The sequence below is a fragment of the Mixophyes fleayi genome, chromosome 4 (genome assembly GCF_038048845.1).
Source record: "Mixophyes fleayi isolate aMixFle1 chromosome 4, aMixFle1.hap1, whole genome shotgun sequence".
Taxonomy (NCBI): Eukaryota; Metazoa; Chordata; class Amphibia; order Anura; family Limnodynastidae; genus Mixophyes; species Mixophyes fleayi.
In genome coordinates, this window is record NC_134405.1 from 56103876 (window position 1) to 56118685 (window position 14810).

Sequence of the window (14810 nt, forward strand, 5' to 3'; positions counted from 1 at the left end):
GTAAGTCAGAGGAGGTTTAGAGGTACAAGAGTTGACTATCATTATAACAGAGGCGTATTTGGGTAAGTAGGAGTCTGTTTTGCAGAAGTTTTCCTGTGTTCTCCTTTCTCGTCACTGCTTTTGCTTCCCTCCAGTGTCCTCTCTCTGTCTCTCCTTCCTCTCTCCTGTGTTCTGCTTTCCCCTTTCCCTGTCACCCACGCCTGGTCTTCCTCCTGTTATTCTCTTACGTGTCTGAGTGGGAGATTCCTTCTCACACGTGGCCGAGGAGTGGGAGCCTGCCAGAGCTTCCCCGAGATCCAGCTCATCAGTATTACACTATGCCCTATACTGCTTACACTTTAATAACCCCACCAAACAAGCTCTGTCATCTTCTAGTGATCCAGCGGTATATGTACAATGTACAGCTTTATACAACCATCTCTATTCAGCTAATATTAGCATGACACTGCTATTTAACTGAGCAGTTTATACCACTTCCTGCCCTGTTCTGCGATGGGCAGCTTCCCATTTTAAAATGGAGATTATATATATATATATATATATATATATATATATATATATATATATATATATATATTAATATGACATATAATATAATTTTATACATGATTTATCTGGGCAACACTGTGGCACAATAGTTAGCACAGCACTTGGGTCATAAGTATGATTCTGACCTGGGCCCTATCTGTGGGGTGTTTGTACGTTCTCTGTGGGGCAGGGATTGGTGGGGAGGAGGCAGCCATTTTGTGCACTGAACCAATATTCATAAAAGTATAGTCCAATAGATAAGGTTTTATACACCTGTGGTGCGTTATTCTGCGCTGTGTCAGAGCACGGACCTAACCAGCGACATTCCATGGAATGTCTGACAGATGTACAACTGTTCTGAGTGTAGTTAGTGCAAACTGTCTATATGTGTATGTACCCTAAACAAGACAAAGTATATCTGAAAGAAATAGCTAGAATTATGCTTAGCTGTTTGTAGTGTAAAATTAAATTGGAATGTATTAGTTTGTGGTGACTGGCCCATGTTAAGTACATAGACTCAAACAGGCAGATTGTATTGGGCACTAATAGTCTGTGGCCTCCATAAAGGGGCTTTCCTACATACCCACCCACACAGCCAGTGTCAGGGATCCCCTGCTTGCAGGATGCAGCAATCTCTGCCCCCTCAGCCACACATCAGACTTCTCCTTCCTGTGAGCTGCTTGTATCTGGCCAATCTTTTCCAGCCTCTCTGCATGAGTGACTCTGACATCCTCCCCGTCTCACTCTCATAGTCGTTCTCTCTGTCTTGTGAGGGTTATCCTCACCACTGCCCACATAAAGGAGAATATACACAGACACTGCAAGGCGTTTTGGACTTCTTTTTATTTGAAACCACAAACTATATAATAATATTTAACAAATAAAATAACCCGTAACAAAAATCCTTTTTGTACATTGGATATACAGTACATACAGCAACAAAGCTTTGATACTTGTCCAAAAATTGTGGCACCCCCATATATAGATATACAAGGACTGGCAGCCTCTTCTGATATAGTTTCTAGTACATTTTTATAGGTGAGCAGCTGCAACAGCACAAGAGCTTTCTCTGAGCTTTCAGTCACTTTCTGGAGCTCCTTTATCCCAGTTTTCAATTGGGCGACACCTTTCAGATAGAGGGCGCTGCTCTGCTCATACTAATACCAATGATCGGAGTCTGCTGCCTTTTATTATGGTGTTTTCCACATTGGGGTGGAGAGCACTTTTCTTTCCTTTTCAGGTTGCTCAGCTTAGAGGTAGAACTGGAGGGGAGAACTTACACACACGCTCTTCTTTCCCCTAGGCTAGTACAACATGAAGATGTCCTTCCACTGGGACCCTTCCATCACTACTAACTTGTACTGGGACCACCGTCTGAGAGCTACAGGGTCGAATTTTGTCCTTTCAAAAAGAGAGAAAGGCCCCTTTTATCACATACCCCCTGCCCCACAAGGCTTCTTAGAGGTCAAGTCCTTCCACCATAAGGCTAGTGGGGGAGCCCTTTACCCTGGAGTCTGATATATTCTGGCTCTGGAGGAAGCTTTGTCAAACACCCTCATAAGGAGGAGCCTCCAGAAAGTGGAAACCAGAAGATCACACCACATCCTGTACATATTGGCCACAGGGCCCACTACACCTCTTACATTCAGAGTGGAAAAACAAACACAAAAACAAAGTGAGGTGCGGACACACTATGAGAAATGTAAATAACAAATGGCATCATACTCATACTAAACCACCCCCAGCCTTTTGGCTTGAAGGATGCATAAGGCATGTGCTGCCAAAAGTGTATGACTGCCCCTCAGGATTACCACTTCTGCGATACTAGGCACCCCATGTCACCGCACCAGGGGAACATGCACCATGGGTCGTCTTGCAGTCAGACTTTTGACCAGAGGAACTTAGTAGTCAGCCTGTTCTTACCACAATGGTACAATAAGAACAGATCTTACACTTGGTATTAGACAAAAGGCCAATAAATTACTCTGCCTGATGCACTGGTAGATAAGACAGCTGGTTCTATCTGCATGTCCTGTTGGTCCCTGCAGCTTTCCAACATTGCTAATGTCATTAGTAGTGATCTGCAGAGGATCAGCCCCGTCCTCATCATTAGTAGTGATCCGCAGAGCATCAGCCCTGTCTTCATCATTAGTAGTGATCCGCAAAGCATTTTCCCCATTCTCATCATTAGTAGTGATCCGCAGAGCATCCTCCCCATTCTCATCATCAGTAGTGATCCACAGAGAAGCTTCCCCGTCCTCATTAGTAGTGATCCACAGAGCATTCGCCTCGTCTTCATCATTAGTAGAGATCCGCAGAGCATCCTCCCCATTCTCATCATCAGTAGTGATCCACAGAGCATCCTCCCCATTCTCATCATAAGTAGTGATCCACAGAGCATCCTCCCCATTCTTATCATCAGTAGTGATCCACAGAGCATCCTCCCCATTCTCATCATAAGTAGTGATCCACAGAGCATCCTCCCCATTCTCATCATCAGTAGTGATCCACAGAGAAGCTTCCCCGTCCTCATTAGTAGTGATCCACAGAGCATTCGCCTCGTCTTCATCATTAGTAGTGATCAGCAGAGCATCCTCCCCATTCTCATCATTAGTAGTGATCCACAGAGCATCCTCCCCATTCTCATCATCAGTAGTGATCCACAGAGCATCCTCCCCATTCTCATCATCAGTAGTGATCCACAGAGAAGCTTCCCCGTCCTCATTAGTAGTGATCCACAGAGCATTCGCCTCGTCTTCATCATTAGTAGTGATCCGCAGAGCATCCTCCCCATTCTCATCATCAGTAGTGATCCACAGAGCATCCTCCCCATTCTCATCATCAGTAGTGATCCACAGAGCATCCTCCCCATTCTCATCATCAGTAGTGATCCACAGAGAAGCTTCCCCGTCCTCATTAGTAGTGATCCACAGAGCATCCTCCCCATTCTCATCATAAGTAGTGATCCACAGATTATCCTCCCCATTCTCATCATAAGTAGTGATCCACAGAGCATCCGCCCCATCCTCATCATCAGTAGTGATCCACAGAGCATTCGCCCCATTCTCATCATCAGTAGTGATCCACAGAGCATCCTCCCCATTCTCATCATCAGTAGTGATCCACAGAGCATCCTCCCCATTCTCATCATAAGTAGTGATCCACAGAGCATCCGCCCCATCCTCATCAGTAGTGATCCGCAGAGCATCACCCCCATCCTCATCATTAGTAGTGATCCACAGAGAAGCTTCCCCGTCCTCATTAGTAGTGATCCACAGAGCATCCACCCCATTCTCATCATCAGTAGTGATCCACAGAGCATCCTCCCCATTCTCATCATCAGTAGTGATCCACAGAGCATCCTCCCCATTCTCATAAGTAGTGATCCACAGAGCATCCGCCCCATTCTCATCATCAGTAGTGATCCGAAGAGCATCAGCCCCATTCTCATCATCAGTAGTGATCCGAAGAGCATCAGCCCCATCCTCATTATTAGTAGTGATCCACAGAGAAGCTTCCCCGTCCTCATTAGTAGTGATCCACAGAGCATTCGCCTCGTCTTCATCATTAGTAGTGATCCGCAGAGCATCCTCCCCATTCTCATCATCAGTAGTGATCCACAGAGCATCCTCCCCATTCTCATCATCAGTAGTGATCCACAGAGCATCCTCCCCATTCTCATCATCAGTAGTGATCCACAGAGAAGCTTCCCCGTCCTCATTAGTAGTGATCCACAGAGCATCCTCCCCATTCTCATCATAAGTAGTGATCCACAGATTATCCTCCCCATTCTCATCATAAGTAGTGATCCACAGAGCATCCGCCCCATCCTCATCATCAGTAGTGATCCGCAGAGCATCACCCCCATCCTCATCATTAGTAGTGATCCACAGAGAAGCTTCCCCGTCCTCATTAGTAGTGATCCACAGAGCATCCACCCCATTCTCATCATCAGTAGTGATCCACAGAGCATCCTCCCCATTCTCATCATCAGTAGTGATCCACAGAGCATCCACCCCATTCTCATCATCAGTAGTGATCCACAGAGCATCCTCCCCATTCTCATCATCAGTAGTGATCCACAGAGCATCCTCCCCATTCTCATAAGTAGTGATCCACAGAGCATCCGCCCCATTCTCATCATCAGTAGTGATCCGAAGAGCATCAGCCCCATCCTCATTATTAGTAGTGATCCACAGAGAAGCTTCCCCGTCCTCATTAGTAGTGATCCGCAGAGCATTCGCCTCGTCTTCATCATTAGTAGTGATCCACAGAACATCTTCTCCCATCCTTACCATTAGTAGTGCTCTGCAGAGCATTGTCTCCCATCCTTACCGTTAGTAGTGCTCTGCAGAGCATTGTCTCCCATCCTCATGATTAGTAGTGTTCTGCTGACACACTCTGCTGTGTTTTTATGGTTAAGTAGCAAATCATGAGTGATATTTTGATATGTTACAGAAGAGGGTGCCCTGTATTTTGCGTTTCCTTGCATGAGATCTGGTCTTTATGAATATCTTTCTGAAGTTGCATTGGGATTTATTATTAACAAACAACGTAAGAATGTAAATGCGGATAAATCAGAAATTTACTTTCATTAAGGCTGGATTTCAAACTGCAGATCTGCAATGCTTCTTTACGTGCATATGTTTGCCTACGTGTACATCTCAAGGTGTGCGCCCATTTAATGATCGGCAGAAACACCCATGTACACACATTGGTCATCTACACTTGCAGTTTGCAGCTAGAAATGCGCTTTCCTGCATAAGTGTTTCCTTCAGTATAGGGACAAGGCTTTGTACCTACCAGTAAAACAGATACCAGCTTCCAAAGTCTGCCTTCTCTGCAGCTCAGTGAAATAATCCCGTCCCACAAAATGGAACAGTCTCTTACATTTCAGTACAAAACTAGGCGCACTCATCCACTTAATTCACACTTGGCAAGGAACTCCTCCAAGCCGCTGATCGCCTCTTATGGGACAGGGTAAACGCCTGGACTTGGGCTTCCAATTCATGATTCAATAAAAAATGTAAAAAAAAAAAGATGTAAAAGTAGAAAAGAAACAAAATCACTTTATTAAAAAAATAAACAATAATACTTACTAATAAAACAATGGGGAGACTCCGAGGCCCCCAGTGAAGGCTGCTACCGGCAATAGCCTTCACCGGTGGCTTTCTTCTATTGCTATATAGACCCCTTGATGTCACAAAAGAGAATTTGCACTACACGTTTGTAGATGCTTGGCTTGCACTAGATCAATGAAAGGTGTTTTGGTTCTGCTTATTGTTATTAGGTAACGATCACTGACTTGTCAGTAAACTGTCCTGTTGTAAGCAATATTTGCTACACCAGACTTTGTTTCTTTTTATAATTTTTTAACATAAGAGCACATGTTATGGTCAGCTTTCGCCAACCTTCCCAGTCAGTAAAGCCAAACAGATACACTATATTGACAAAAGCATTTGGCCACCCCTGTTAATTATTGAATTTCAATCAGACCCTGTTGCCAGAGATGTATAAAATCAAGCACCTAGCCATGCAGTCTTCATTTACAAACATTTGTGATACAAAATGGATCGTTCTGAAGAGCTCAGTGACTTCAAGCGTGGCACTGAGATAGGATGCCACCTTTGCAATAAGACAGTTCGTGAAATTTCATCCCTGCTGGATTTTCCACGGTAAACTGTAAGTGATAATATTAAAAAGTGGAAGCATTTAGGAACAACAGCAACTCATCACGAAGCAGAAGACCACGTAAAATCATAGAGCGGGGTCAACAAATGCTAAGGAGCATGGAGCGTAAAAGTCGCCAACACTTCCATATCTGAAGAGTTCTGAACTTCCACTAATATAACCACAAAAACTGCGTCGGCAGCTTAATGGAAGGGTTTCCATGGCCAAGCAGCTGCATGCAAGCCTCACATCACCAAGACCAATGCCAAGCGTCGGATGGACTGGTGGAAAGCACACTGACACTGAATTGTGGAGCAGTGGAAACGTGTTTTCTGGAGTGAGGAATCACTCTTCTCTGTTTGGCAGTCAGATGAGCTAGTCTGGGTTTGGCGGATGCCAGGAGAACGTTACTTGCCTGACTGCAGTATGCCAATTGTGAAGTTTGGTGGTGTGGAGAGGGGTGCTGCCACAGCTGTGCCCGAAAAGAGGGCGAAGAAAGAATAAAGGAGCGACTCACCATGCCAGCGTTTCAGTGGTCAGTATTCTCTCTCTTCTTCCACAGCTCCCGGTGGCAGCGGGCAAGTGAGCCAATCACGGCTCACTTCCAGCTACTGGCCAATAAGTGGCCAATCCTGGCTCGTCTCCGGCCATTTGAACTATTAGTGCCACCGCGGGCCAATCATGGCTCGCGCCGACGGCTAATGACGCCGGCACGTCCGCGGCTTTATGAGCCGCCGGGCACCACCATTTCCTCAGTCCGGCGGCGGAGAAGAAGGAAGAGGATGTCTGGCAGCGTCCAGCGCCGGAGATGCCGGCGGCAGAGAGCCCTTGTAAGGGCTGTGGCTACATTGCTGCCCAAAGACTGAGAAGACGATGCCGGCGAGGAGAACATCGGCGGGGCACCCTTGAAAGAGCTAAGAAAGCCTTCGCCAAGAAGACTCCGGGAGCGCCGAACAGGAGAAGAGGCGGCTGAAGGGTCTGGAAGACCCGAAGACGGCACCGCAAGCAGAGTTTCCTGCGCAGAGCAGGTAAGTAGATTTTTCTCACTTAGGTCGGGCACAAGGCCCGGGGATACCTCTCAGGCACTAGACCTGTGGCATAGGTAGGGGTGGCCATTGTAGATGTTCCAGGGGCACAAGGCCCACTAGGTAGCCCGAGCGATCATAAGGCCCCATAGGTAGAAGTAGAGGGGGCACAAGGCCTCATAGTTAGGCAGAAGGGGTACCAGACCCCATAGGTAATCAAAAGGTTCTGAGCTGTAGGAGGGTGCAAGGTCCTGAGCTGTAGGATGGAGCAAGGCCCTGAGCTGTAGGAGGGCGCAAGGCCCTGAGCTGTGGGAGGGAAAGAGACCCTAGGGAGCATAGCAGGGCGCCACGCCCTTTAGCGCAGAGGAGCACAGGCCTCTGGTTGAGGGGAGCGATATCTTCCGCTAGTGTAGCAGGGCGGCTGCCCTGTAGTGTAGTAGGACTTTGGGTCCTTGCAGTTAGAGGGTCATAAGTTCCCTGATGGTGAGCGGGCAGTAGGCCCTTATAGTTGGTAGTGGGCATTCGGACCAGGTCTAGCAGGACGCTAGGTCCCAAGGTAGTGTAGAGGACACTCTGTCCCTTGGTAGTTAAGAAGTAGAGCTCTGGAGCGGTTTACAGAACTCCTCCGTCCGTCCGGAAGGGCACCTAATTCCTGAGCCCCAGGACAAGGCAGGCTTAACAGCCGGGGCTCGGGCCGCGGGCGACGGCCTGTGGGGTTTAGCATCTCAGGACGTGGGAGTTGTCCGTGTGAGGAGAAGTAAGGTACCGTGTGTTCCATAGCGGTCCCTCAAGATTGAGTAAGTATCTGGGGTGTTGGGAAGGGATTGTCTTTGTGCTGTCTCTTGTTTTACAGGTGCTGGTCGTAAGACAAGGGGCACGGAAGGGATAGAGGGAGTCACCATCGTAGACTTGCATACGTGAGTATAGCCGCGGCGAGGGCTGTTCTCTTGGTGCACTCACCTTGTGGAGCTGTCCCTCCTGTTCTTTCCCCTTACAGCAAAATTAGTGCCCTGCACACGAATTTAGGGACCTTCCCCCCTGGTGGCGATAGGGCACCCGGATATCCCCACCCCTCCCCCAGTGGAACCCTCACAGTGGAAGAGGGATAATGATATGGGGCCTTTTTTCAGGGCTTGGGCTAGGCCCCTTACGTCCAGTGAAGGGCAGTCATAATGCTTCAGCATACCAAATCATTTTGGAGAATGCTATGCTTCCAACTTTGTGGCAACGGTTTGGGGAAGGCCCTTTTCTATTCCAACATGACTGTGCCCCAGTGCACAAAGCAAGGACTACAAAGACATGAGTTCGGTGTGGAAGAACTTGACTGGCCCGCACAGAGCCCTGACCACAATCCCATTGAACACCTTTGGGAGAAACTGGAGTTTTTGAGCTAGGCCTTCTTATATAACATTTGTGCCTGACCTCATAAATGCTCTACAGAATGAATAGGCACAAATTTCCACAGAAACACTCCCAACATCTTGTGGAAAGCCTTCCAAGAAGAGTGGAAGCTGTTATCGCTGCAAAAGGGGAACCAACTCCACATTAAAGTATATGTATTTGAATACAATGTCATTACAGTCGCTGTTGGTGTAATGGTCAAGTGTCCGAATACTTTTGTCCATACAGTGTATGTGCAGAGATAATGAGTGGGGTTAGTTCCGCTTCTATTACTTGCAATTCTCCACATTACATAGTCCTATATTGGTGTTAGCAGTCAGTAACCACAACTTGGACACTGTAATAGAGGGATAAGGGATCCCTAGGACAGGTTGATTTTTAGCAAACGCTAGATGGGCAGCATGGATTTCTTTATCTCATGTCCATACAGCATTGGCTAAAACTCCAGTAGGCATCTAGTGTGTTTTATCATAAGGATCAGTGATCTGTATTGTTATCAGTGTCCCAGCTGTGATCCTTGTCCTAGGGGCACACCACACTTTGAATTCAGTGGTACACATTCTTAAGTCTTCATTCAATTGGAATCAAAATCATTTGATTAAAAAGCCGTTTTCTTAGTTTTTCTAATTAAAAAATGGTATGGTTTTTCAAAGGTATTACTTGGCACTAGAGAAACCGACATATACATAGTAGCAGAAAAGGTAGATGGTATATTGCTCATTAGAGATCTTTATATTTCAAGTGATCACCTATTTCTCCTGTTCTCACAGTCTCTATTTCTATTTAGGGTCAGGATCTTCTGAATGGAAAAAGTCTAAGAGGAAGAATCTTATCAGGTAAATATTGAGCAATGATGACATCCTCAGAAAGCAGCTTGGTTCTGGTTTCATATGTTCCAAGATGCCGAGGGCTTGATTATAAAAACTGCAGATTCTTTTCTTATTCTCATCAGGTTACAGCGCTCCATCTCCTCCGGCAAACACTGGGAGTCACAGATACCAAATTTGGCTCTACATGCAGCATCCAGGATCTAGTCCCTCTCTCCTCCCAACTGAGAAATCTCTGGGTATGTTATCATCAGTACTGGATACATAGCAGATTAACTAACTGAAGTATAAAACCACTGATGTGGAGGTATGTAACGGGATGGCACCCTGTCCCACCACGCTTTATGGGGTTTTCACTGATTAGCAACAGATTGTTGGGCTGAGGAGGTATATACACTATACACGGGTACAGCATTGTTGGACTGAGGAGGTATATACACGGGTACAGCATTGTCGAAATGAGGAGGTATATACGCTATACATGGGTACAGCATTGTTGGACTGAGGAGGTATATACACGGGTACAGCATTGTTGGACTGAGGAGGTATATACACTATACACGGGTACAGCATTGCTGGACTGAGGCGGTATATACACTATACACGGGTACAGCATTGCTGGACTGAGGAGGTATATACACTATACATGGGTACAGCATTGTTGGACTGAGGAGGTATATACACGGGTACAGCATTGTTGGACTGAGGAGGTATATACACTATACACGGGTACAGCATTGTTGGACTGAGGAGGTATATACACTATACACGGGTACAGCATTGTTGGACTGAGGAGGTATATACACTATACACAGGTTCAGCATTGCTGGACTGAGGAGGTATATACACTATACACGGGTACAGCATTGCTGGACTGAGGAGGTATATACACTATACACGGGTACAGCATTGCTGGACTGAGGAGGTATATACACTATACATGGGTACAGCATTGCTGGACTGAGGAGGTATATACACTATACACGGGTACAGCATTGCTGGACTGAGGAGGTATATACACTATACTCGGGTACAGCATTGTTGGACTGAGGAGGTATATACACTATACACGGGTACAGCATTGTTGGACTGAGGAGGTATATACACTATACACGGGTACAGCATTGTTGGACTGAGGAGGTATATACACTATACACGGGTACAGCATTGTTGGACTGAGGAGGTATATACACTATACACTGGTACAGCATTGTTGGACTGAGGTATATACACTATACATGGGTACAGCATTGTTGGACTGAGGAGGTATATACACTATACATGGGTACAGCATTGTTGGACTAATACACTATAGATGTGTACAAGAGTGTTGGCCTGAAGAGGAGTAATACACATTACAGAGTGTATGGAGTCTGGAATTAGAGAGATGTCCAACTTTTATTTGACAGATAAGCCCCCCTTGTTCCCCTCCAATAAAAGGGGTGCAGGGTAACAGCCCCATCTCCAGTGCTGATATGTTTGAGAAGTTGTAATGAATCCTCTTCAGTTTTTTATTCACTTATTTACGCTTCCATTCCACATAATGTACATGCTGCACGGGGTGGTGTTCTAATTCTAATGTCTCCAGTGTCCACACCAAAGACGTTGCCTTCCTCAGGGCATTTCTCCAGGTCTGTAGAGGTTCTGGGCATGGCACCCCTGTGGTTCTGCCATTAGAGAAGGGTGTAACATTTTCAGTGGACATATTCTTTAATTATCCATAGGCCCAGGAAAGTTGCAGAACAATGGTCATATTAGAAAGAGGTGATGGAGCAGTTATGTTCAGGATTACTGGAGGGTCTTGTAGAGACACAACAATTCCATCATTAATAACTACCACCCACCCATGTGCTTCGCCATTAATCTCTTGTGTCCCTGCCATGATATTAATTGAACTTGCGGAGAAATGCAGGGATGGCAGAAAGTGTAATGTCCCCACCACCCTCCTCCCTCTCTGACATTATTAACACCTTCTCCTCTTCATACTTCTGCCTATATGTTTTATTTTGTCCATCTGTGTTTCACATCAATAATCTGTTTAAATGTACTATACATCATATCTGTCTGTCTTCTACAAGCATATTGTGTATCTTTTAAAAGACCAATTATGAAACAAAGCAATATGCTACATTGACCATAAACACCCCCAAAGATATAGATAAAATTCTACATATAGTACAGGAAATGATGGCAGGCCGGGAATACATGCTATGTAAACTACAAACCTATAACAAGATCCCTATCTGTGAAACCTTTGACACAGCCATATACTGACAGATTGGGCCGTTTATTTCGTATCATTTTCAGGCCCGTAAATCTGATTTAAAGATGATCTCTAGGGGGCTGTGTGTTCAGGCACCATCCACTGCGTTCACAGGTCCCAATATTATCCAGATGTGACTCAATACAAGTGTGTGTGGTTAGATCACATAGTGATTCTGGGGCTCAGGATGAGTGTCAGAACTGCAGTCTTTGGTCAGATTTAGAATGAACTGTACTACTTCTGCATTAGTTTAAGCATGTAATCCAATCTTCATCAATATCCTAGTAATGGATAAAGAGAATGTGATTAAACAAATAACACATAAAAATTTACCTTTTGTATTTGTTGGACAAACTATGAATTTCTAAACTGAGAAACTTGCTGTGTCCAACCAATTGTTAATCAAAGTCACCTCTTGGCCCATTGTTCCTTGCAGAACTGCTTCATCTCATTGATATTTTGTCCTGAATTAGGTACACTGGTCAGGTCAGGATTTTCAGAAATCTCTATTATAAATTTATAAGCATTTAGGACCACTCTTTAGCTGCTTGGCCCACATTCTGCTAAAGAGAACCTCCATCCTATCTCCTCTGTACAGGTAGTAGAAAGGTGAAGGGTCCACACGGCTACCTTGATATGATTGCTTGATTCCCCTACATATTTGAGTCATCCAGCAAGCTAGATGACCAGAGATGAATAAACTAAAATCTCTAAAAAAATAAAAAAGGTGGCACTTTTCCAATCAGGTACCTGTGGAAGACATTTGTGTACGAAGTTCCTCTATGTGCTTTGCATTTATAGACAGGTCCCTTTGATATTCTCTTGTAGAATTTGCTGTAATATTTAGAATTCATCGTTCCCTTAATGCAGTGCTGGGCAATAGACGGCCCTCGCAATGGCCCATAGAGCCATCACCTGCGGGCCCCATCCCGATATAACTTATTCTCCGCATGCACTGAATGAGCGTGTAACCTCCACTGCAGGGAGGTCACCTAGTACAGCCAATGAGAGGAGGAGGGGTTAGTGCAGGCTGGACTACATCCTCTCCTTTTTTTTTCTGCGGACTCTGCTTGTGCAGAGCTCGGTGGGGCGCTGTGCCAAGGTGTGTGGGGAGATCTGAAAGCATTCAAGGGTATTTTGGAGCATGTGGGCACATTTTCGGATGAGTGACGTGAGGGGTGCCAAATATGGAATTAAAGGTAATGTGCGGCCCTTTTGGAAGGCCACACAAATATATCGGGTTTGTCCATCTCTGCCTTAATGACTGTGAGTCGTCCTGGTCCTAAGAGTACAAAGCAGTCCCCAATGAAGACACTACCGCCACACTTCACAGTTGGGATGAAGGTCTTTTGCTGGAATTAGCCTTTTCTCCAAACAGAACATCATCATCTTTCAACAGGTGTACAAAAAACCCTTCCAATATTATCAAGGTACCATTGAGCTTTTGGTATAAGTGTAACAGCCTTCACACTCATCCATATATATATATAAATAACATAACCAGCCACCCTATCATTAAAGGTCATCTGAAATCTGACAGATGCATAGAGAAACAGAGGAAGTGCAGGCAGTACTGGGAGAAATAATTACTAATGCTTTGGATCACTGTAAATAAAAAATGCTTTGAATACCATGTAGAGTTATTATTGTTGTTGGTACATACATTTAAAAATGTCCTATTACTAATAGCATGACCTTATAAATTATATTAATAGGTTATTCTTTTGTTTCATTCAGGTAACTGGGATCGTGATGCATTTGCATTACGCTTTAGGTTAGGTGACCCTGTGGTCACCACTCAGTTCATGGCCCAGAATCCTCGCCAAAAGGATCTTTCAGATTTCAAGAAGTGATAACCTTCTACGTGGTCCATATCGCCACTGGTGGCTTGAAGCAGTTTCTTTCTCGCAATACTAAGTGGTGTTCTAACGCCAAACCCGCTTCGTCCTTGCTGAAATAGTCAACTGTGTAAAATACCACTGCTGTATACACTCATTTATTATGGACAAACCTATCTGTGATGTTCATTTCTGTCCGCACACATTTCAAAATAAGATGCTATATTAAATACTAAAATATGATTGTTTACATATGTCGTGGCACATGAATTACTAGGGGTTTTTAAGGAAATTAATTAAAACCTTAACACAAAGCTACATGTTACTCAGCAGTAAGAAGTTACCTAAAGTAGACATTGTTCTGATCCGTCAATTAAAATTATGTTTTCATTGCTGTTTGAGTCCTGAGTGTGAGTTCCTTTATACATATTTTAGGCATTTTAATGTATCTGTGTGTGTGTGTAGTTCATGGTGCATGTGTGTCATTTATGTATGTAGTTATACTACCTAAAAATAAGCTTCTCAACCATTTCTATACTTGAAGTCCAACTAGACTTAGTTGGACTCATACAAGTAACTAGGAATGCTGCAACTTCTGTGTCCAGACTATTGTAGACCAAATTAGACTTAAGGCTCTACATTTGTGGCTCACGTACGACTGGCTTGATCAGGTCAAGTATTTAGTATTGAGAAAGGTTAAGCAGACTCACATCACCGTGGGTGAACCTGCAATTGTTGTAGTGCAATGGAAAGTCTAAAGTGCTATATTTTTGAGCTAACGTTGTTGCATACATTTGTATACGCTGTTTCATTTCAATAAAAACAGATTTTAAAAAAAAAGTATTTAGTATTGTTGCCCAATGACCATGTCAGCTTGTGGTCATTCAAACAACGAAACATATTGTGCCATTGATCAATTTGTTCAGACCAGCTACGGTCTAACGTTAACATTTGGTTATCCATCTAACTTTAATATAATATAAAAATATTCAGAAAGGTTCAGAAAGGTGGCACAATGGTTAGCATTGCTTCCTCACAGCACTGGGTTCATGGGGTCGATTCCAACCAGTGCCCTATATTGTGGAGTTTGTATGTTCTCCCCGTGTTTGCATTGGCTTCTTCTGGCCACTCCACTTTCTTCTACTCTGAACACATACCGGTAGGTTAATTGGCTACTGACTAAATTAACTGATGTGAATGATTAAATATTCTCTGTAAGGAGCAGTGTAATATGTAGGCGCTATATAAAAATTGTTAA

General features: G+C 44.6%; 2 protein-coding genes across 2 annotated transcripts in view; one reads left to right on the forward strand and one right to left on the reverse strand.

Annotated features, from left to right (window-relative positions):
• The window catches only part of PEBP4 (phosphatidylethanolamine binding protein 4), a 38505-nt gene extending 24559 nt beyond the window's left edge, over window positions 1-13946 (forward strand). Inside the window, exons 5-7 of the mRNA XM_075207104.1 lie at window positions 9412-9460; window positions 9577-9690; window positions 13452-13946. Coding sequence (XP_075063205.1) covers window positions 9412-9460; window positions 9577-9690; window positions 13452-13567 — 279 coding nt within the window. The 3' untranslated portion in view covers window positions 13568-13946. The remainder of the gene's footprint in view (window positions 1-9411; window positions 9461-9576; window positions 9691-13451) is intronic.
• RHOBTB2 (Rho related BTB domain containing 2) overlaps window positions 1-14810 on the reverse strand; it is a 150916-nt gene that overhangs the window by 69936 nt on the left and 66170 nt on the right. The window lies entirely within an intron of this gene.